This window comes from Mastomys coucha, unplaced genomic scaffold (assembly GCF_008632895.1).
Source record: "Mastomys coucha isolate ucsf_1 unplaced genomic scaffold, UCSF_Mcou_1 pScaffold1, whole genome shotgun sequence".
Taxonomy (NCBI): Eukaryota; Metazoa; Chordata; class Mammalia; order Rodentia; family Muridae; genus Mastomys; species Mastomys coucha.
Genome location: NW_022196891.1, coordinates 75,806,941 through 75,829,983, shown reverse-complemented (window position 1 = coordinate 75,829,983; position 23,043 = coordinate 75,806,941). Strand labels below are relative to the sequence as shown.

General features: G+C 45.8%; 1 protein-coding gene across 1 annotated transcript in view; it reads left to right on the top strand.

The window, feature by feature from the left end:
• Smyd3 (SET and MYND domain containing 3) overlaps window positions 1-16,250 on the top strand; it is a 585,040-nt gene extending 568,790 nt beyond the window's left edge. The window contains exon 12 of the mRNA XM_031390983.1: window positions 13,504-16,250. Within this exon, the coding sequence (XP_031246843.1) occupies window positions 13,504-13,605 (102 nt within the window). The 3' untranslated portion in view covers window positions 13,606-16,250. The remainder of the gene's footprint in view (window positions 1-13,503) is intronic.
• Window positions 16,251-23,043: the final 6,793 nt, after the last annotated feature.

Sequence of the window (23,043 nt, the reverse complement as noted above, 5' to 3'; positions counted from 1 at the left end):
AGCAGTGTGAGCACACACAAGCCCAAGTGGGCTGGTAAATGTTGAACAACCGTCTCTCAAAACATTCGCAACCGTTGCCAATTTCTGTGGGATGAATGTACCCAAAGATGTAATTCATTTCACACTTGTCAGTATAGACTCAACCTGCTTGCGTATTATGGGTGCCTGTGCATGCCCATGTGTGTGCAGGTGTGTGCACATGCATGAAGAGGCCAGAGGTCAACTAGGTGTCATTCCTCAAGAGTCATTCACCTTATCTGGGGGAGACATGGGATCTTGCTGGCTTGAAGCTCACTGATTAGGCTAGACTGACTCCCCAGGGCGCATCAGAGACCTGACTGTCTCTATACCCCAGCATTGGGAATTACAGGTCCGCTCCTCTAGCCCCAGCTTCTAACACCAGTCCTAGGGCTCGAACTCAGGTCCTCATGCTCACGTGACAAACACTGAATCTACCCAACTGTCTCCTCAGGCCCCTCCCTAATCAGTACAATCTTAACCATCTCTTTGGTATGAGTCTCAGAACGCCCATACACACGTGCCCACAGATCACCCTTCTGCACGTGCTCTGAGCACAAGATGTCTCTCCTTGCAGTAGGTGAGACCTTCCCATCAGCCTGTAGTCTCTGTATCACTTCCCCCTCCCTCTCCCTCCCCACTGCCAGGGCAGGCTCATGTCAATACCGACTCACTAACTTTGAGGTCTTTACAAAGCCATTTCCTCTACCTGAAATGTACTTCCCAGGACAGAACTGTCCCGGTCTTTCAGGGCTCAGCTCCAATGTCTATATTATCTTGGGGTGCATGTGTGTGTGTGTGTGTGTGTGTGTGTGTGTGTGTGTGTGTTTTGGGGGAGGGGCAGGTTCTTACCAATCGCAGCAGCCTGGAACTCATCACCCTCATGGGAAGGGGAGGAGTAAGAGGGTCAGCACAATCTTAGCAGCCCGTGTTGGAAGATGAAATGGAGGGTCTGGGTTAGTGCCGGCTACTTTGCTAAAGGGGCAACCCTTGGCTAAAGAGTCTCACCCTCTTAAGGAGGCTCTCCGCCTGGAGCAGCCCAGGGCTCCTGGCCTGACCTTCCCACACTTCAGAGCATCCTCTCGCATGGCAGTCATGTGCCTATCTGGCCCCTGTACTGGTGGGTCAGAGGAGACCTGGATTATAGGCTTTCTGGAGGAGCCTTTGATACCTGAAGTGGGGGTCTTCTGGGCCCCAATACTCATGTGCCAGAGAGCTGTGGGAGAACAATGGAGCACTGCAGTGAGGCTTCCCAGGGAGTGCCCAAAGGAGACAAGAAAGGTGTTAAAGGATTTTTAACGCCAACTTGTATTGGATGCTAGCCACATTGTCTGCTCCTGGTCTTTAATTGACAGCAGCCATCAGCCAGTGGGAACAACACGGGAGGTGACCTCCTCTTCCTCTTTCTCCTTTCTCTGGCATCCTTCCCCAGATGAATATTAGGACAACCTCCTGCAGTCTCACAGAGACCACCCCTTCTCTTACCTGGTCAAGTACATGTCCACCAGTCCGTCCATCTAGGCAGATGACACTTACTGTGATCGGCTATGTGGAGGTTTCCGTAGAAAACAGTAATGTATCAAAAGCAAGAAAAGTGTTTCTGTTCCTGTTTGGAAAATGAAACATTAAGGTGGATATGTGCAAAAGCCTCTCTCTTCGAGACTCAGCCAGGTCTGATATATTCTGCTTAATTCACCACAAGTGGTTGATAAAGTGCTGCTGCTACTCCAAGTAAGACCCAATAATGCCGTCCTTACAGTTTACTGGAGGAGACAGACACATTCAAAGGTTTTATAATCTACACTGGGATGCAAGGCTCCTCCCTTCTCTCGACTGTAGAAGATGCTTTCTGGAAACATAGCATCTAGAATTGCCTTCAAGCCTAGTTAAACTCCTGAATGCGATTTTAGAAGAAAGGTGGGTGTCTTAGGGTTTTACTGCTGTGAACAGACACCATGACCAAGGCAACTCTTATAAGGACAACATTTAATTGGGGCTAGCTTATAGGTTCAGAGGTTCAGTCTAGTATCACCAAGAAGACTTTCCCATGGGATTCGTTTGCTGGAGCCTCCCTGACGTGGGTCCCAGCCTGGTTCCTTTGCTCACCGTACTTCGCCAGTGGAAGCTGTGTTACAGTCAGCTTCCTTTGCCTGGATAACATCTTTACAACCCAGATCCAGGTTCACTATGTCTCTTCCCCTCTCGTTTTGAGGATCTGTTGGCTTTTCCTGGTCTCAAGCAGGAAGTACAGGCATAGGGTTCCGGAAGTCGCTCCCTTTGCCCATGCACAGGTGTTGGTTACACTCACCCATCCGGGAAGATCCCACAGTACAACGGTGCTGGCCTCTGCTCCCATCTGCACCCTTCGTCCCAGCACCTCACAACAGCCAGAGCCTTCAATTTTACTTTTCCCATTTCCTAGCCCTCTGCAGTAGTTTTTGATCTCCGCGCTCATGTTCACATTCATGTTCTGATCAGGAACCTGCCTCGCCAGAGGAAAATGAACAGACCTACAGCCTTGTACAGAAGCCCTCAGAGCCTAAGACTCTTTGAGCACACGTGGCCCACCCGCACTGATGTTACAACTTGGCTTGTGGGTCGGAGGGGAGGGAGGAAAAGAGGACATGAAGGCATGATAGGCTGTAAGTGGCACTGGTGTCATCAGAGCCCCTGGCTCTGGTACTTAATGAATGTCGCCGCTGACTGAATCCCAGTAGGAAATAGTAACATCAACTGTGCGTTTTTAAACAAGAAACAGGAGATAGGGCTAGAGAGAAGGCTCAGCATTTAAAAGTACCTGCTTTTCTTTCGGAGGACCTGAGCTCAGTTCCTAACACCCCCTTTAGGAGGCATCCAAACTCTTGCAACTTTAGCTTCAGAGACTCCAACACCCTCTTCTGACTTCCGTGGGTATCAGCACGCATGTGCAATGGAGTGCACGTGCACATGCATTTACACACACAGTGACACACACACACTCACCCAGAGACACCATATTTTTTAATATCAATTTTTTAAAAAGAGGAGGTAAAAAAATTATTCATAGTGATTAAACCGTCTTAAAGAAAACAAGCACAAATGGCTCTGTCAGAGAGTCTAAACCCAATAATAATTAGCAAGGAGCTGAGTAGGAAACCCGGACTTGTGTCTCTGGCAAGGTGCCATCCTTACTCCCTTCTAGAGTGATGTCAGGGACAGCCAGCTTGAACAAGGTTTGCATAAAATCCAGATTCCTAAAATGTCTATATTTAAGTTGAAAGTCATTCACCATACAAAGATCTAGTCTTAATCTTTAAAATCAGCCAGCAGATACCAGCTTTGAGAGAGCAGATGCACTGGACTCATTTGACAGTGATGTCACAGTGATGCCACACAGCCTTTGTAAGCATGCTGCTTTGGTGAGTAATTATAAACACATGACAACAAACAAGAATCGTAGTAAGTCTTGTGAAGAGAGAGGAAGATGTGAAGGAACACACAGAATGTAAGAGCCAAAAAATTAGGAAGCAAGTGAATAGAGAGGAACTCAGTGCCAATCACACAGGGAAAAAAACCACAATAAAAGTAAAATTGTACATAGCCTTGGGGACCTGGGAACCAATGACTAGTAGTGTTAGCTTTCTCATATTAGACTCCTAGAAAGAGAAGAAAAAATGGTAAATATAAAAAATATTTGAAACAATATTAGAGGCATCAAAGCTAGAAGAAAAACTAAACTAAGATGTCAAAATCTTATGTTTAAAATACACACACAGAATATGTAGTTATATATTATAATTAATAATATAAATTGTTAAAATTAATAAACCAATTATCAAATTAGTACAATCAATCTAAGATCAACATTCATAAGTCATTTGAATAAGAAATTGAATTCTTCCACTTGTAAGATGATAAAATGCTTAGAAATTAACCAAAGTGATGAGAGAAAGGCATTAAAATATAAAGTGATGTCTTGTGCTGTGGATCGAGAAACTGAAGGTGTAAACATCTCTCAGAGTGATATATGCATTGCCATCAAAGGCCAATATTTTTTTTTCAAAATAGAAAAATCAATCTTAAAATTCACAAGGAAACACAAGAGACACCCTCTGCCTCAACAAAATAGCCAAAATGAATCTTTAAAGAGAACTAAATTGGAGAATCCCAACTCCCAATTTCAAAACTTACTACAAAGCGACAGTAATCAAAGCCACATGCTACTAGTGTAAAGATGGATCTGTAGACTGATGCCTTCACAATGAAAAGGGCAGTAGAGCCTCACACACATGGAGAAGCAATTTTCAACAGCACCATTTACTAAGGAAAGGACGGTCATCTCAACAAATGGTGTCAGAGAAACTGATGTCCACATGCAAAGTCACCTAACCAAATACAGAAAATAACTCAAATGGATCCAGAAACCCTAAACATGTCAGCTAAAACTGTAAACAGATCAAAACAGAAAAGGAAAATGTCAAGATATCAAGATGAGCAACGATTTCTTGACTATGACAACAAAAGCTGTCTGGGAGTTAAAGACTCAGTCGTCGCCAAATGGACTTCATCTAACCTCTAAGCATTATGCATCCAAAGGCCATCTGCTCCCCACCCCCGACAGAGCAAAAGGTAACAAGAGACACACCAAAGCCTATTACTCAGCCCTGAAAAGAGTGAAGCTCTCCCACGCGCCACGCCCTGATGAACTTTGACAGTATTACCCTAATTAAATACAACAGGCACGGGCTCTATGATTCTGCACGTGTGAGGCTCCTAGAACAGCCGCTCACTGCAGAAGGCAGGGTGGTGGTTACCAGGGTCTGGGGGGATGCATCGGGTAGGTGCTCCTTACGTAGTATGGAGCACGATGCATGGCATGATGCAGATGTTCTGCATATGGATGAGCGGCATGGTTGCCCAGTAGCATGCATGTACCTGGGTGCCACTAACCATTGCCTCTAAGGATAGCCCTATCAGTTAGGGTTTCTAGTGCTGTGACAAAATGCCACAGCCCAAAGCAACTTGGAAAGGGAAAGGTTTATTCCACCTTACAGCTTGTAAGTTCAACGCCGAGAGAAACCAGGGCAGGAATTTAGAGCAGGAACCTGGAGGCAGAAATTGGAGCAGAAGCCAGTTGCTTCCTGACTTTGCTCTTCCTGGGTTGCTCAGTTTGCTTTCTTATACAACTCAGGACCACCTACACAACCCACAGTGGCCTCCCACGTCAGTCATCCATGAAGAAAATGCCCCCAGGCTTGCCCCCCCAGGCCAATCCGGTGAGGCCATTTTCCCAGCTGAGGTCCCCTGTTCCCAAGTAACTTCTATCAGGTTGACATAAAACTAGCCAACTGACATGGTAAAGGCTTTCTAAAAGTCTATATTAAAATATGTATTTATATATATACTTATATATTAAATTACAATAGTTTTCCTATGTGGTGGAGAACTACCTGAATTTGTCAAGAGATATAAAGCTAAGCAAATTTCCCCTCCCCCAAATTAAAAACCAGAAGACATTCTCACCTAGATTCATTTCTCAAATACAAAGGAAACCCAAAGCAAATACTCAGCATAGCAAGAGGATAAAATGATTCCTTGCTGAGAGGGGAAGAACAACCTGAACTAGAGTGGTTCCCCAGAAACCCTACAGAATAGCACACTGTCTTCAAGTGTATCCAGGGAAAGGAATTGTTAATCCCCCAAACCCGAATCCAGCAAAGACATCGTTAAAGCACTGAACAGGAAACCGAGCTGCTCACAGCTGCAGGAAAACTAAAAGAACTCATCCCCTTCTGGCCTCACCTAAAAGAATTGCCATCCCAAATCCCCTAAAACAAAGGAAAAAACAGAGGAAGAAACCTTCAAGCATCAGGAAGAAAGGCTACAATAAGCAAAAGTATAAATGAGTAGAATTTCTGTCTCTTCCGCTTTCCATGTTGACTGTTGAAGGAAGTCGGACACTGTCTGAGGTCGTTCTACAAGTCTGTGGGGAAATAGCTGGATACTTACATTTGGGGTTGGGGGTAAAGCTAGAGAGGAGGGACATCCCTCTCTCTGATTCCAACTGGTAAAAGTGAAGATGCCAGTAGACTATAACGAGAAAGGAGGGGTGGCCTAAAACAGCCACTTCTTAAACGCTGTGTAAAGGAATGTACTCAGAGGCACTACAAGGTGGAAAGGCCGTGTGGCTCAGCTGGTAGAGAGCTTGCCTAGCTCCCACGAGGCCAGGGCTTTCATCTCCCAGAATCTCATTACGTGAGCATGGTGGTGCTCTCTTGTAATCTCAGCGCTGGGGAGGTAGAGGCAGTGGGATGGCAAGTTCAAGGTCATTGTTACCCACACAGCAAGTTCAAGGCCAGCCTAGACTACACAAGGGCTTATATAAATAAATAGTCCTTTAAATGGCATGTTAAAAGAGATATGGTAACACGGGGGGATTAATAAAAAACAGACACACCAAAACAGGTAGAAAGAACAAACAAAATAACTAAAATAAACTAAACTATAAAACTAATATAGGAATAATTACATTATAAATGGTATAATGTGTGTACATATACATATACATATACATATATATGAGATCTAAATCAGTGGTTCTCAGCCTATCAGTCATGACCCCTTTTGGAGTCAAACAACCCTTTCACATAGGTCCCCAAAGACCATCAGAAAATACAGATATTTGCATTGCGATTCATAAAAGTAGCAAAATTACAGTTAGGAAGTAGCAACGAAAGTAATCTTATGTTGGGGGTGGGGGGCGCCACAACATGAGGAACTATGTTCAAGGGTCGCAGCATCAGGAAGGTTGAGAACCACTGGTCTAAATACCCTGGAAGGCAAAAATTAGTAGAGCAGATATATTTGAAAGTAACCCAAGTCTGCGCTGTCTATAAGAGACCTCTTTAAACATAATGCTATGGACAGACCGAAAGTAAGAAGGCAGGAGGCGACACATCATGAAAATATAATCAAAATATAGCTGCAGTGGTTATGTTGATATCATAGGAGTAGAGTTCTTACTAAAGATGAAGGACATCATATAATGGAAATGTAGTCAGTCTGCCCACAAGATGCGACAACACTGAACATGGCTTCAGCAAGCACACAGTTTCAGACAGTGCAAACCAAACCTGGTATAGCTCTGCCGTAGAGCCTGAGGCGGGAGGATCACTAGTTGGGAACAGGCTGATCACCCTAGCAAATTCAAGGCCGGTCTGGGTAGCAAGCATCTCAAGACTGTCTCAGAACCAAACCACATCAAACCTGGAGACCCGAAAGAGAAAACAGAAAACCGCCAAGTCCAGGGAAACGTAATGCCTCTCTCTACGGTTTACACGAACAACTAGACACATATCGACAAAGACAGAAGGAAACTTCTTACTATCACCAGTGATGTTTATAAAGTACCCTGCCCAGAGAGGCAGAAGAGACATCCTTCACAAACGCCGTAAAAAACACATGGCACAGGAGAGCCCAGGACACACTCTGGGCCATTAGACAAATAATCAATTCATGTAAATGGTTCATAAGTGTAAGAGATAGATAAATGCTCTGGCCTCCGTGGAATCAAATTAGAAATCAATAACAGTACTTGGAAACAAAATCAAGACTCCATCCCCCCCACACCTCTTGTCTTGTGTGGTATGTCACACAGCACAGCACAACGAAGAGGCCTGCTTTCATCCAGTGACACCAAGGTCTTGGGAAAGTATGTGACTCCTTTGGAGTCTCTCTGGCCCTGTGTTACTATCGATTGGGTTGGCTCCGGAGAGAATGCTCAGCCGTTAAGAACATTTACTGCTCTTGCAGGTTAGTCCCCTACACTCACATGGTACCTTACACCATCTGGAACTCCAGCTCTGGGGGATCCATTGCCCCCTCCCGGCTTCTAAGGGGACTGGATAAAACGTGGAGTGCACACTCATGCATGCAGGCAAAACACTCAACATATAAAATAGAAATAAATATTTTAAAATATTATATTGGTAGATTAAAGATAATAGCACAATAACATTTGTGTGTGCACACTCGTTTTGTCTGAATGTGTGTGTGTGTGAACCATATGTGTGCAGTGACACGGGGGTAATGAAAATGCACTAACTCTCACTGGAGTTACAGGCAGTTGCGGGCTGACTTCTGGGTGCTGGGAACGGCACCAGCCAGTGTCTTCTGCAAGAAGTTCTATTATAGTGTCACTCCATCCCTAACAACAGCAGCCCTTTCTGGCCTGACTTCTGCCACTGACAGGCATCCCTGAGCTCACCACATCTGGAACCCCCTCCTGTGGTCACCCCAGCACCCTGCATTCTCTGTGATGATTTCATAGGCACAAGCTGTCTGACAAGGCCTGGAGCCCCTCCCACAGCAAGGGCCCCGACCTGGTCACGGGAGCTACCTGTCAAGGTAGTGTACATGAGTGAACATGTGTCTCTCCAAGGATATTTCGCCTCCCTGGAGCATACCCCTCAAGGGTACTTGGCACTTCAGAGTGAGACTTGGACGGTGTAGAGCGATGTGCAGGGAAGCTGCTGAGTTCACATGGGTCATCAGAGACTTTGGGGTTTCCTGCTGCCTACCGCAGTCAGTGGCTCTGGAGCTGCCCGTGGGCACAGCTTTTCTTGATATCCCCTACTGAATGCCAGGACCACCTCCCTCAGCCCACACAGGGCTTCCATCTTGGGATGGACAGAAGAGGAAGCTCTCATCCGTGTCCCGCTGTGGTGACCTGATACACAGGCTCTCATCATGTGTTTCTTTTCCTCTTGATTTTTATATCCATATTCAAATCATGCCCGGGGAAGTCATTTATTGCATTCCCCCGGCTCACCATAGAAGGCATATGAGATCCTCGATAAACTTAATATATTTATATTAAAAATTAATAAGAAAGCCACATTGTTTCCAGCTTTAAATCATAATTTGATCTCATTCATTCTCTTTAATACACAGTCACAATTCTAAAATTACGTTTTAAAAAAAAAAGATGTGATGAGATGGAAATCTGTCATGGGAGCCTCTTCTTTATTTCTCAGAGAGCCCTTTGCCTCTCACGTGGCAGACTGTCTGCATGGCCATTTCCGGTGTAACATTCAGAATCTGTGTGGGGGTGTGGCCCATCCCACTGGAGGCTTCAAATGAGTCCTTCGTGCGAGACTGCATGCAGGCTCCTTTTAAATGCTACCCTTAAAAAAATAAAATTTAATGGCAGGAGAGAAGCTTTTCCCAAACCAAGCGTGCTCCAATTTAAATTTCCTTAATCTGTTTTATACTCCACTACAGGAAATTAAATTGGAATTGTCCCCTCTGACACGCACATGTGTAGCAGCATTTGGGAGGTGCTGAAGGCAGAGCCTCAGAGCTCCCAGCTGCCATTGCTCTGGCTTGTCCAAGATTTACTGCAGCCTCATTTGCAGGGTGAGGTGAGAGGAAGCACCGCTTGCCTTCAGCTGAGCTAAAGAAGTGACCTGAGCCCAGTCAGGGCTCTCTTCCGTCCCAGGCACATATTTGCCCCAGGACTATAGCAGACACAAGTGGCGTCCAGGACAAGAACCAGATCTTGTCCTCTACTACCAGGCCTGCCAGTCCCTGTCACATTGCTAACGCCTTCAAACACAGCAAAGTTGCTGTCAGACTTACCAGCCTTCTCTTCTCTCTCTCAGTTTCTCTTCTGTATATGACTACCACTCAGAGAAAATCTCGTTTATTAATTATCATAAGCTCTTATTTCTACACACATGATGCACTTTCGATCTTTATTCCCTCCCACACACTATCTTCATGTTAGTACTCTGCCCTCCCCCATGCCCAACCTCCATACTCCTGTCTTCGGCTTCTAGCCATTCTGGTGCATAGGATCCTAGAACACTAGTACCTCATCCCATATGACCCTGAGGTTGAGATCATCAGCAAAGGAAAGGACACAGAACATGCCGCCGAACATCATTTGACCTGGGCCACCCCAGGGTCCTCAGGCTGTGGAAAAGCTATGTCCACCGCACTGTCCATGGCTGGAGGCTGCACAGGGACACTGGGGTGAGGCTGACAGCCGGGCATCCCGCTCTCCTCCCTCTCAGACCAGGTGAGTGGGAGCAGTTCCTTCTGATCAGGGTAGGGTGTCTGGCTGGATGCTTCGCCCCGCAGAAGCAGTCTGGGCAGTGTGCCTGTGAGCCCGGGTGGTGGCAGCTTCCCTGTCTGCTGGGCCCCGCAGGCCCTGCGTGGTCATAGGTCCCAAGTCTCCAGTAAAGCCTGAACACTGCCTTGCTATCCGATGGCAGCTCTGCCCCTTCGGTGCACGGGAAGAGTCTGGTTAGGACTGGAACTGAGGCAAGAAGAGTGGAACAAGAGAGATGCTTGGGGAAACACAGATCAGCCTTCCACTGCCAGGGCGACAAGAAGGTGGCGGCATTGTCATTAGGCTCTCTCAAGTCACAGAGAGGCCCAGGTCCCTCTCCAGGTGGAGAACAGCACTGAAACGTAGCCACCACGCAAAGCTTCTCTGCTTAGGAGCTGTGAGAACATGCCAGCAGAGGGCGCTAGGGCAGCTGAGCCCGTTCTCAAGGCGAATTGCAGGGCCAGTTCCCATTTGCAGGGGGCTCTAGCAGAGAACGTTCATCCCCAGCAAATCACAAGCACAGCCAGCCCTGGGTAAGTAGAAGGGGACCAGACAGCCACAGTGGCTTTCAAGTAGGAGAATGTGCCGGTGAAGGATCCAGACTCCTCTGTAGTGACACTATTATACAGGTCTCTCCGTCTCAGACCCCCAGCATGTCCAGCGCAGCAGAGGGCCCAGGGCAGAGCAGGGAAAAGAGAATAAAACATGAGGCACCAGATGTGTCTTTCTAATCTTCTCCCAGAGCTTGGCTGCCTGCAAGGTGGGGCGGCTCCGGCTCTTCCCCTCTTCTCCACCAAAGCCCTGCCTTGGGATATGTGTGCGGTAGCTGCAGGACAGGCCTGTGCATATTAACAAGAAACAAGTTCCCTGTACCTGTCCTGGCTCCTCCTGTGGGCCTGCCTGCCAGTGTCAGTCCAGAGCCACTAGAGCTTGTTTTCAAATGTCCTTTTATTTTCTCCCAACATTGATCTGTAACCATATTTCCTGCCTCTCCAATACTACACACACACACACCACACAAATACACACACACCACACAAATACACACACATACCACACACACACATATTCTCACATGTACACACATACTCACACATGCACACACACCCACACAGATTGAGGGAGAAAGGCAGAGACAGAGACAGGCAAGCAGGCAAACAGACAGTAGACAGACTACTTTCAATTTTCTTTCTTTTTCTCCTAACATCTAACTATAGCCACATCTCCTGCCTTCCAACACAGACCACACACATATACACAGGTTGAGGGAGGGAGGAAGGAAGGGAGCGGGGGAAGAGATTGAGGGAGGGACAGGCAGGGAAATAGACAGTCAGACAGATAGAGAAAGTCTACTTGTTTTCTGCTCTTTAAGCCTATAGAGAAAATCTTTCCAGAAACCTGAAGAGAAGCTGGGAGTACAAGCTGCCAGCAGCCTTCAGTCTAAAGCTTTGTCACCCTGCCTTCAGTCTTTCTCTCTGTGGAGGTGAGGGCGTCTGACTTGATGAACGTAGTGAGGACAGAGGGGTCTCACTCAGTGATTTTTAGCTCTAAAATCTCTACAGCCTGAAATCCCAACAGATGCTTAGCAGAGTAAAAGAAAAATAAAACATGCATGCACGTGCGTGTACTCATGCACATTAGGAGCGAACCCATAGACTGAAAGACCTGTGTCATATCATAATCAAAGTCAGCTGAAAGTGACCTAACTTTTCAAGAGTGGTTTATGAAATGATGCCCATAAACGTGGTAGAGCTGTCCACACCTGTAATGAGTAAATCATACTGACTTTAGACTAGCACCAAGTAGTGGACAATGGCTATCATTGCTTTGAGTTACCGTGCCTGTCCTCAGTGGAGTGGGGAGGTATCAGGTTGCCCAGGAGCCCATTGCCTGGTGCTTCACAGCCACCAGCACCACACCGAAGGGTCTTCAGAGCCCAGTCACACCAGATACTGTAGCTTTGGATCCCTCCCCTAGCCACATCCTGCCTCCCACTGAACAGTGCATGGTGCTGCTGCTCAGGCGTTCATTTCTCCATAGCAAACCATCCAAAGACTCAGGAGAGTAAAGAACAGTAAGACGAAGGTCACAGTTCTGAGCCGGGAATTGGAGTTGAACACAGCAAGTGTGGTGGTTTGAATATGCTTGGCCCAGGGAGTGGCACTGTTAGGAGGTGTGGCCTTGTTGGAGTAGGCGTGTCATTATGGATGTGAGCTTTAAGATCCTCGTCCTAGCTGCCTACAAGCCAGCCTTCTGCTAGTTGCTTTTGGAACAAGAGGTAGAACGGTCAGCTCCTCCTGCACCATGCCTGCCTGGATGCTGCCATGTTCCCACCTCGATAATAATGGATGGAACCTCTGAACCTGTAAGCCAGCCCCAATTAAATGTCGTCCTTATAAGAGTTGCCTCGGTCGTGGTGTCTGTTCACAGCAGTAAAACCCTAACTAAGGCAGCAGGAATGGTGTCCGGCTTCTCCGCAGTGCCTTGCTGGCTTCTGCCTGGATTCTGGGGTCATATCTGGAGTTAGTCACCCAGAGCTGCTCACATATGGCCTCTGCATGTGGCTTGGGCTTCCTCAGGGCTTGGAAGCTGTCGTCCCAGGAGCAAATGCTAGTGACCGAGGCAGAGACTTCTCGTCTTCAGCTTGCTAACTTTCTGCTGTGCTTTCATCCCGGAGAATTCACAAGCTCCGCACAATTTTTTTTTAAAAAAGTTCTAGAGGTTGAATGTCAAGGCTTGGTAACAGGCTGAACATGGAAGCTGAAGGAAGAGACCGTCAAAATGCCACTACCATGCTGGCGTATGCCTCGAAGCGAATGTTAAATGTATGTGTGTGGTATGTAGTCATTAAGAACCTGGAGGTGAGAATAAGATGCAAGAAAAGAAATTACCGTGGGCTAGTGAGGCGGCACAGCATATGAGAGAGCTTGCCACCAAAATGTCAGTCTGAGGTCTATCTCTGGAACTTACATGGTAGGAGAGAGTCCGCTCTGACCCCCATAAGCACACCTTGACACAGGTGCAGCCCTCATCTCCCAACACAAAATAAAAAGATTTAAAACCTGTCTTTGGGGGAAGCAGCATACCCTTTCTTCTTTTGTGTGACATAATGGCCTTAGTGAACCACTAGCCACCTAACTCTGTGCATAAATATAGCACTGAAGATCATGTCTGCCCCAGGACACCCAGTGTGGAGTCTGCCTTCTAAACACCCAGGCAGCACCCACACCACCTGTATTCTGGCTTCGTCAACCATAGCGCTGCCAGCTCCTTAAAGACTGGTTGCTCACCTGTGGGCCACAGGGCTCCTAGGCCATGAGGAAACAGTGAGAAGCCAGAGAGGGGCTTGTCTGTTTTGAGGTATTAATCAGTCACCTGTCCTTTCTCCTTAGGCCTTTGACATTATGAAAGTGACCCATGGCCGAGAACACAGCCTGATTGAAGATTTGATTCTTCTCCTGGAAGAATGTGATGCCAACATTAGAGCCTCCTAAGGACACCTGGAAGGACAGGGAAGGTGGCACACCCTCCATCGAGCGCCTTACTGAGATCACACACTCTGTGATGTTTGTTGTGTGGACCTCCTGTAGAAATTGCCAATGTGTTTTTGTGGGTAAATGTGTTTCTGTGGCATGTCGTGAGAAGTCTTATTCGTGGTAGAGCAGAACCATTATAATAAATATAAAAGATGAGTCCAAAATGCCACTGGCCACTTGGTTTTGCCTACTCATGGGCAGTTTTGATGGTTAAGATGTCAGCATTGGAAACAGGAACTTAACAAAAGAAAATGGAATTCCAGGCAGCACCTGAGAGGCAGAGGCAGGTGGATCTCCATGAGTTCGGGGCCAGTTTGGCCTACACAGTGAATTCCAGGACAGCCATGGCTGTGTGGAGAGACCCCGTCTCAGAAATAAAACAAAAATAGGGTAGAATAAGTTCAGGTTTCCTCTGTGTGTGTATATAGAAGTAAATGCATAAAAGTAATCATTTTCATATAGACTTCTAAACACAAGTGTATGTCAAGAAGATTTTTTATTGTTGTACTCTTATCTTTATTGTCAAGTCTTAATTGTACTTATTAATGTGGTTCACTGTGATATTTCTATATCTGAATACACACATATGGTATACACCTACCATTGAGGAAATCTGGTCTCTTGTTTCTTTTTCTGCCTCCATGGTTCACCATTTCTCACAGCCTCCCCCTGCTCCTGGCTTTTACACGTGACGGGGAAATCACAGTCCTTGTCTCTGTCCCTGGCTTATCTCCCTTTGCATAATTTCCTCCAGTTCTGTCCATTCTGCTGCAGCTGACAGAGCTTCACTCTTCTTTATGGCTGAGCAATATCCCATTATTTGTGTATACTTTGTACATGTTGGAGAGCACCTAAGGTAATTGCAGCCTTGGCTATTATGAATGGCTTCACAGTAGACATGTGCTGGCTCTCTGCCTGCAGGTCCAGGCGAGAGGAGAGAGCCCGGTCCAGCCGAGAACCTGGTCCAGCCAGGGCTGAGTGGGATGGTGAGTGTCTCTGGCCAAAACAAACACACCCGGCTGGGGAGCCTGTCAAAGCAAGAACTCGTTTTATTGTATCAATCTTTTGTTTATATAGGATTGAGGAAGGGGGTGGGGATTTTTGCTGAGGTGAGATGACATGGGGGATGGGGAAGGGTGACAAGGGTATGGGGTGACTGACAGGGCCAACTAAGTTATTCTACATCAGTGGTCGCTAGGCAAAGACAGGCTTAAGCAGGTCCTGCTGAAGTCACTCGAATTCAAGACAGGTCTCTAAACTCAAGCAAAGGCTTAAGCTTCCTCACTAGGCCTCAGTATCTGGCCGATAAGGCCCAACAGACATAGGCAGGCAAGTATGTTAGGGATTCACAGTTTCCTCTGACATACACCTAGAAGCAGGATGGCTGGATCCCATGGTGGTACTCTTTTCACATCTAAGATGAATCTCCATATTCTCTTTGGCTTTAGGTTCCCACCAACAGTGTTTGAGAGTTCCTGTTCTCCATGTTCATGCCAGCATTTGTTATGGGTTTTTATTTGCTTTGCTGTTGGCTTTAATTGCGGGCATACATGATATTTCATCGTAGCTTTAATTTCCCTGATGACCAATGGTATTGATTGTGCCTCGTGTATTTGTGACTGTACGGAACAGTTGTTCATTTTGCAATCAGATTCTTGCTTTTCGAATTCCTTACATATAAGTATACTATGTGTTATGCATATGACTCCTTCATTGGGAGGATAGTAGACAGACAATTCTCTAGTCATGTAGATTGTCTTTTCCTCTGCTGTTTTGTGTGCCATACAGAACTTCAGTGTAATTGTTTGTCTGTCTTCAATTGTTTGTCTGTCTTCAGTTCTGATCCCTTTGCCTCGATGATCAGAGAAAGCCATTGCTTGTTCCGGCATCTACGATACTCCATCACCCTTACTGACATGTTTCCATGCATGTTCCTAGTTCAGATCTTGTATTTGGTCTTTGATCTGAGCGGAAATCCATCCATAGTGAAAAGGTTCCGTTTTCGTCTCTTGCATGTGGGTGTCTGCTCTCCCTGCACACTTTGTTGAAGAGGCCAGCCACACAGCCTGCGTGGTTTGGGCACTTTTGTCAAGAAGGAGCTGGTTCTAGATGTGCAAACTTACTTTTGGGCTCTCTGTTCAGTCCCATGGGTCCCTTGATCAATGGCCACGCCGTGTCTACTAACATGGCTCTGTGGTATGTCTTGCCGTGAGGTGTCATGTTGCCTCGGGCCTCATTGTTTTTGCTCAAGATTGTTTTGTCTGTTCTGAAGAAGCAGAATTTTTAAATTTTGTCTTTACTCCTCTGCGATGAATAACTACATGTGTTATTTCTTCCTGAATACCTCTCCAACACAGGAATCATCATCTTAAATCCTAAGACTAGGCCATTTCAGACATTACTAGAAAATTATGTCTCACACAAAAAAGAAAAAGATACTAAAGTTAGCTCTTTGTATTAATCTTTGTCATACTTTGTAATTCTTTGTGTGTGTTAAATTTTTCTTAACCTTTCTTCTTCTGTAATTGCTCAAATCTGTGCTTTGGTGTGCTGGTGGGCAGAGCAGAAAGCTCTATTGCCCTATAGTAAACTGTGTTCTCATCCTCATTCACGTTAGCCTGGCTTCCTCTGCTTTTGTTTTCTTTTCCATTTCCCCAACCCCTCGGCCTACTTCTCTATCTTCCTGCTTTAGAAAAATAACAAAAAATATTTCCCTCATCCAAAAAAAAAAAAAAAAAAAAAGAACGTTGGGCCTTGTTTGGCTCACTGGTCCTAGAAGCAGTTGCGCGGTCCTTCATGTTCCAGGGAGATTCTGGTAGTAAATCAGACCGGTGGGCTGCTGCAGATTAAATGGTCCTTAGATAGTAGGCCCCCATCCACTCCTTCTGTTATAGGGGTACAGATGCAGGGTGTGAAGGCAGAACTCAGAATAGCGTCCCTCCTCCGAGGGAGAGAGGCAGATGACACTGTCAGAATGGCACCTGGCTGTCAGAGCCTGAAGGGGCAAACCTTAAGTTGTAGCAAAGAAAGCTGACAGCAGGAAGCTGGGACCCACCTGCAGAACATCTGTTGCCATGGAAACAATGAAGTGTGTAGGGTGTCTTATGCACACCCATGAGCTCCAGGACCTTTTCCCAAGGATCCTTCTGCTCATGCCCCAGCTGTCATGCAGCCAGCACATCCCTAAGGCAGTGCTGTCTCTGCTAGCCACAGTAGCCTACAGGTGGGCATCGGAAGGCAGTTTACAAATGAGGAAAGAAGCCTGAAGTCAGAGGCACTAGAATCCCCCTGCCCCAGATTGGCTAAGTAACTCAGAGACGACCTTTTGAAAGGCCAGCTCGATCCAATTCAACATTCTGATGTTCTCAGGAAACGCGAACACAAAGGCCAAATAAAACCTGCATGACCTCCCAAATGTACACTGAGAGAACTTGCATCCGTTAGCTTATGCTGTATAACAAACAACCCCAGGACATATCTTGGTTTAGCTCATACTGTTACAGGTCAGCAATTTGAGCTGGATGTCTCTGGTTTGTCCCAGGACTGATTGGTTGTGAATCACTGCTGTTATTGGTAGGTCACTTGCAGAATCAGAATGACTAGATGACACAGCACCTTAAGTTGGCTAACCAGCTATGTCCACATGCCAGGAGAGTTCCACGATCAGTAAGTCAATCAACTCCCAGACAGCCAGTGCTTTTCAAGCCTGCCTCCATCACATTGGCTTTAGTCCCAGAGGTCAATGCCAACCTCAAGACAGGGGATAGATGTGTGTTTCCATCTCCGTAGAAACAGCTACAGTCCCTCCACAGGGTCATAGCCACAGGAGTAGGGAGTGGCGCTCTCTGGGCCCTTCACCATAGCAGCCCTGAAACTGTCTTTATATTATTGAACACTTAACAAATACGATGAAATATACAGTCCATACTTCCAGAGACAGACCAGAATAATATGCCATTCCGATCCAGATTCTTAGAACACTCCAGGGTCCATCGGTGAATTCTCTGACATTCTCATCAAATGAAAAACAAACTTCCTACATTTTGGAAAGATGGAGGGTACGACAACCAAGAGGTAGGAGGAACCAAGAGAGAACTGCATTGTTTGTTCCTCTTTAATTCACTGGGGAAATGAAAGGCTCCAAGAGAATGTCAGGAAGTAACTTCCATGGCTCATGGGCAAAGTTCAGAGATAGGATGCCGTGCTCGCCAGCTTTCTGAATGAAATTTATCAGTCACTGATGATCCTGGATTAAGAGATTTGTCTTCACGCCTCCTAGAGAAAATCCAATGGGCTTTGAAATCCCTCTCTGCCAGCTTGCAGTGCACGAGGATGAAGGCACCCTGCGTGGACCCCGTTTTAATACAAAGCAAACATTTAAGCAAAGATAAACATTTACCCAGTAAAATTACAGCAAAATAATTTTGGCAAAGAGGAGAACGGTCAGAGAACACAATTTAAAATCTGTGTGGCTGAGGATTGATTGCAGCCTCAGCCTCTATGAGGCCTTCTCATTAATCCATAGTCATTGTAGCAGCAGGTTTTTCTCACGTCAGTAACTTGACGCCATTAGTCGCTCCTCTGGGATGAGAACACATTCAAACTGAAAATGAACACGCCGGGCATAATTTATAGCCATGCCATATGAATGCCAAGAGTGTAGGGAGGAAGCTGCTTGGGAATCTACTCGTGGCTACCCAGACCTGACTTCCTCTAAGCAAGAGCCCGACGGCTGCAAACCACAGGCCCCCAGTTAGATTGGCTGCAGGGAGGAAGGGAAATTCCATACAGGAGCCAGATGTCTTGAAAATTCCCTCTTAGTCCAGCCAGTCAGGAGTAGATGCAAGGCTCCCATAGTGGAGCCCACCGGGGTTCATCGGGGAGAAGGTTCTGGACATTGTCTGTGAAACACTGAAATCTTTGTGGCAAGCAATCACTGAAGGAAAGTTCTGGATGGCGTTGGACTCTCCTTTCCTCTGAGGTCTATAAGAGATCAAGCTGATGGGAGAACAAGCAATGCCCAGAATCCGATCCAGAAGCCCTTAATCCTGGGGCTTTGTAAACATCAGGGTGAGGATGCTCACCGCATGTTCACGACTAATCCAAAGCAGCCACTTCTCTTCCTCTGTGGCCATCTCAGAACCACCATTGCCCTTCCGTTCAGCCTCTACGTCTCCCTTCTCCTCTGCCTAAATCTATGCATCTATTCATCCCCTGAAGTGCCTTTTAAATCTCTCATCCATTCCCAGAAATTTCACAGGCTCCAGCAGCATCCCTCAGCTGCTGGGAATGCCTCATTCCTCTGTCCTGCTGCCCTCCCTCCTCCCACAGAGCGGCAGAGGTGCCTCCTGTCATCATGCCCTCTTGAAACTCCTCTGCTCAGAATCAGAATGCCTCTCTAATGCTACCCTGGATCTAGTCCTCCTGGCCCTGAGCTACAAACCCGTCCGAATTTTAAATGCTGGCTGGGGATTGAACTTGGCTCCTCTGAAAGAGCAGCCAGTGCTCTTAACAGCTGAAGCATCTCTCCTGCCCCTACATTTACTATTAAATTTTGTCTTCACTTGGCCTGCAAAGTGTGCCCCTGAACGGACCTAACCTGCTACTCCAGAGGGTCCCAGTCACAGACCTCAGCCTTTGTCAGGGCTCTGCGTGCGTGCGTGCGTGCGTGCGTGCGTGCATACAAGAATGTCACTGTAGGATATGAAAGGGGAAAATGGAGGTTTGAGGGACTGCAGAGAGAGTTTAATAACATATATGTAACATGGAAGTGAAAAGGAGAGAGGGGGATCCACCCACATATGTATAAAGTACATGCAAATATACCACAGTGAAGCCCTCTACTTTTTATGCCAATTGAAAACAAATTTTAATTTGATCCCCAGCACTTACAATGGCAGCTCACAATCATCTGCAACTCCAGTTCCAGGAGATACGATGCCCTCTTCTGACCATCCAGGGTACCAGGCACTCACGTGGTGCACAGACATACCATGAAGGCAAATGCTTACACAAATAAAATAATTTAAAAAACTAATTGTTTTCTTTTCAAGTAAATGTAGAATAAAAACTGTAAGTCACGCCTCTGGAACTTCATGCCTATGAATATTCCCAGGAAGCAGTCATGTGGTTCTGGGTCTCTCTGCCTTTCTTCATGTCTGTGTTTTTGCTTAACTTAATGGTAAATTGTCTCCCGTTTTACTGTCCCGTTTTATAGGCCTCTTTTAATTCCACTGCTCTCACTGTGAATTTACAAGAATTCTTGTTTATTCTTTAGTCACTAAAGGATAAAAAGGAAAAGAAAAAACTGAAGTTTAGTCATTTTAAAAAATATTGCCCTATTCATCTGAGTCAGTGTTTATTTATATCTCTGGGGATATTAAAGATGTGAGAGAACCTTGATTTCTTTTTCCTCACTATGTACTTTTCTATCGAACGTCCTTCTTTTGCTTGTACTAGGCCCTAGCTTCCACATCTGTCTTTCCCTGTGTCTCTCTGTTTATAATTAAACCTGCTCTGTACTTCATGGCTTCCTGGTGTAGAACATGCAGTTCTGCAGCAGAGCTTTCCATCAAAACAATGAAAGGGTAGACACGGGTAAATTTTGAAATATTGGAGGGGGTTAAGGGCGGTAGAGGAAAACCTAGGCTGATATGGAAAGGAAAGACTAGATAGATGGTGGACTGCCAAACTGTCCCCAAAGGCATTTGTCAGTGTCACAAACTCGGACATCAGAAGTTTTTCTGGGAAAGGTTTAATGTCTCTGGTTCCCGAACTCCTTGAGATGGTCAGACTAGAGGAGATCCTGTCCACATTGCACTCAGACCCCACACAGCTGAGCATTTACTGTGAAGAGAAATGGCTGTACTATGACAAATGTGCTGAATGATAAATGAAAGTCAGGGGTGGCAAAAGGCACCTGTGCTGCTAGCACCTAAGGGCCAGGCTATACAAGCTTGCGGTCTATACAGGCAAAGCTGGGTTGGGTTGACTTTATGACTCAAAGAGATTCAAAGTTGCCCCAAGCAGCAGGTTTCCCAGGACTCTGGGAGAAATGGATAGACAGCCTCACACAGCCTGCCACCACCCAGGACTCAGGAAGACCAGAAGTCTTCCTATTCAAGATTATCAAATGGCCTTACCATGGAAATCAGGACTTCAAGAGTAAAAACAACTTGCACAAGAGACAAGAAAACAGACAGGAGAAATAGACTTAGGTTTTACATACTGGAAATAAGTAAATTCTGGAAACTAGAGAATAACTTCATATCATAAAAGTGGGAGGAGAGGGGCTCATGAGCACCCACCCCTAGCTGAGGAACTATTGACAATTAGTGTCCACTGAACAGGGAGAGAGAGCTAGTTTTCTTTAAGAATGGTTCCTGTAGATCTCTCATGCTCCAGATGGTGCATGTCCAAGCACATGGGCAGCACAAATCAGACTTAATGGGAAAGAGGAGGAGGGTTGAAATAGGAACAAGATGGGGACATGGCAGAGGTGGATTTATGAGGAGTTTAACAGGGAAGTGGGATATGTGTCCCAGTCAAATACATCACATGCACGCATGAAATTCTCAGAGAATTCATAAACTGTTATACATTTTTAAATGGCATGCTGCTATGCTTGAATACGAACCATAGAGAGTCTACAGGTGAAAACTGATTGCTGATAATCGAAAGTGGCAATGGATATCCTAGTTAGAAAAGAAACAGAAAAGAAAAAGAAGCAAGTGTGGGCCAGAAGACAGTTTAAAGTCATCGCTAGCTCAGAGAGAGGAGCACATGGGAAGTATAGTAAACACGACAGGTGGGAGCTACATAAACAAGATCTAAGAACACAAAGAAGGGTGAGAATACAGAGACTAAGTTGAACACAAAAGGTTGCAAATTCCTCCAATTCGACAAAAGTATTAATTCACAAATTCTGGGGTCTAGTGAGCCCCAAGCATGATGAGCAAAAAAAGAAAAGAATCATTATAGAAACATCATTATGATTTAGAGAAAACAAGAAAACAATCTTAGAGATGTATTAGAGGAGAAAAGGAAGTCTGCTTTCAAACAGTTGCCAGGTGGTTCGTAGATTAACTTTCATCTATATTACTACGAGTCAGAAGGAATGGGGGTTTTCCATTGATGGACTATGATACCCTGCAAAACTATCTTTTGGCAATTATAGTAGAATGAAAGCATTTTAAAACATTAACTCCAGAGGAGTTATTACTAACAAACCCTAGCCTGGGGGAAGGGGATGTGCCAGGGCTAAAGGTTGAGTGTAGCTCAGTGGTAGAGTGCTCACCTAGTATGCAAGGGCCCTGGCTTCCATCTTCACCACTGTAATCTATACCTATCCTAAAGTATATGGCATCACATGGTGGGAAAGTGACCATGGATGAAAGTATTGTAAGAGTGAGTGGACAAACAAGCAGCTGGCATTCCACACCATGTGGAGAGTCCTGACCCTAGTGGCACTACTTTCTACATATGGTTCTTTCATGATTAGGAGTGGTAGCTACTTTCTGTTGTTGCTAAATTTTGGGTTACTTTCTTATTAAGAGGTTATTTGCTTTTATTTATGCTTATGTGTGTACTTGTCTGTATGTACACCACATGCATGCAAGTTCCACAAAGGCCAAAAAGAAGGCATTAGAGTTCTTTGAGCTGGAGTTATAGGTGATTGTGAGCTGCCTGGTGTGACTGAACTCGGGTCCTCTGCAAGAACAACATCTGTTCTTAACCGTTGAGCCATCTCTCCAGCCCTACAGGGTTAACTTCTTGGTCTTCCTGTGTTCTGTGCTCCTTCTGTGTTCTGGAATGTATGTTAACATAAGGAGTTAAAAATGTCAGTATAAACGGGGAAGGAATTATGGAGGCCCCATCCCAGCTGAGGAGCACCTGTCAGTTGATAACTGCTGGAGGAGGGAGAGTCTTTTTTCTTTGGGTGTCTCTTTTCTTTGGGTGTGGCTACTGGCAGGTGGCTCATTCCTCAATGGATGATCCCATGCCCATGTGCATATGGGCAGCTCTAATTGGATTCAGTGGGATGATGATGATAAAATGATAACAATAATAACAAAATGATAGTAATGACAGATGGTATAACATTGGGAGGGAAATATGTTGGGACAATACTAAGATGATTTGGAAGAGAGGATTGGGGGGGTATAATTAAAATAAATTGTATATGTGTATGAAACTTTCAAGGAATAAATAAAAAGTACTCCTAAATAGATCATTTACATTGTTCCCAACCCTACCGCCACCTGTCCCCAAAATGGTTTCATCTTTCCAAAGTGAAACTCTGACCCACTACACAGTAACCGCCCCCCACCCTGGACCAAAGTAACCACGGCTGCACTTTGGTCTTCCTGTGCATCCTGTGGTCTTCATCTCAGCCAG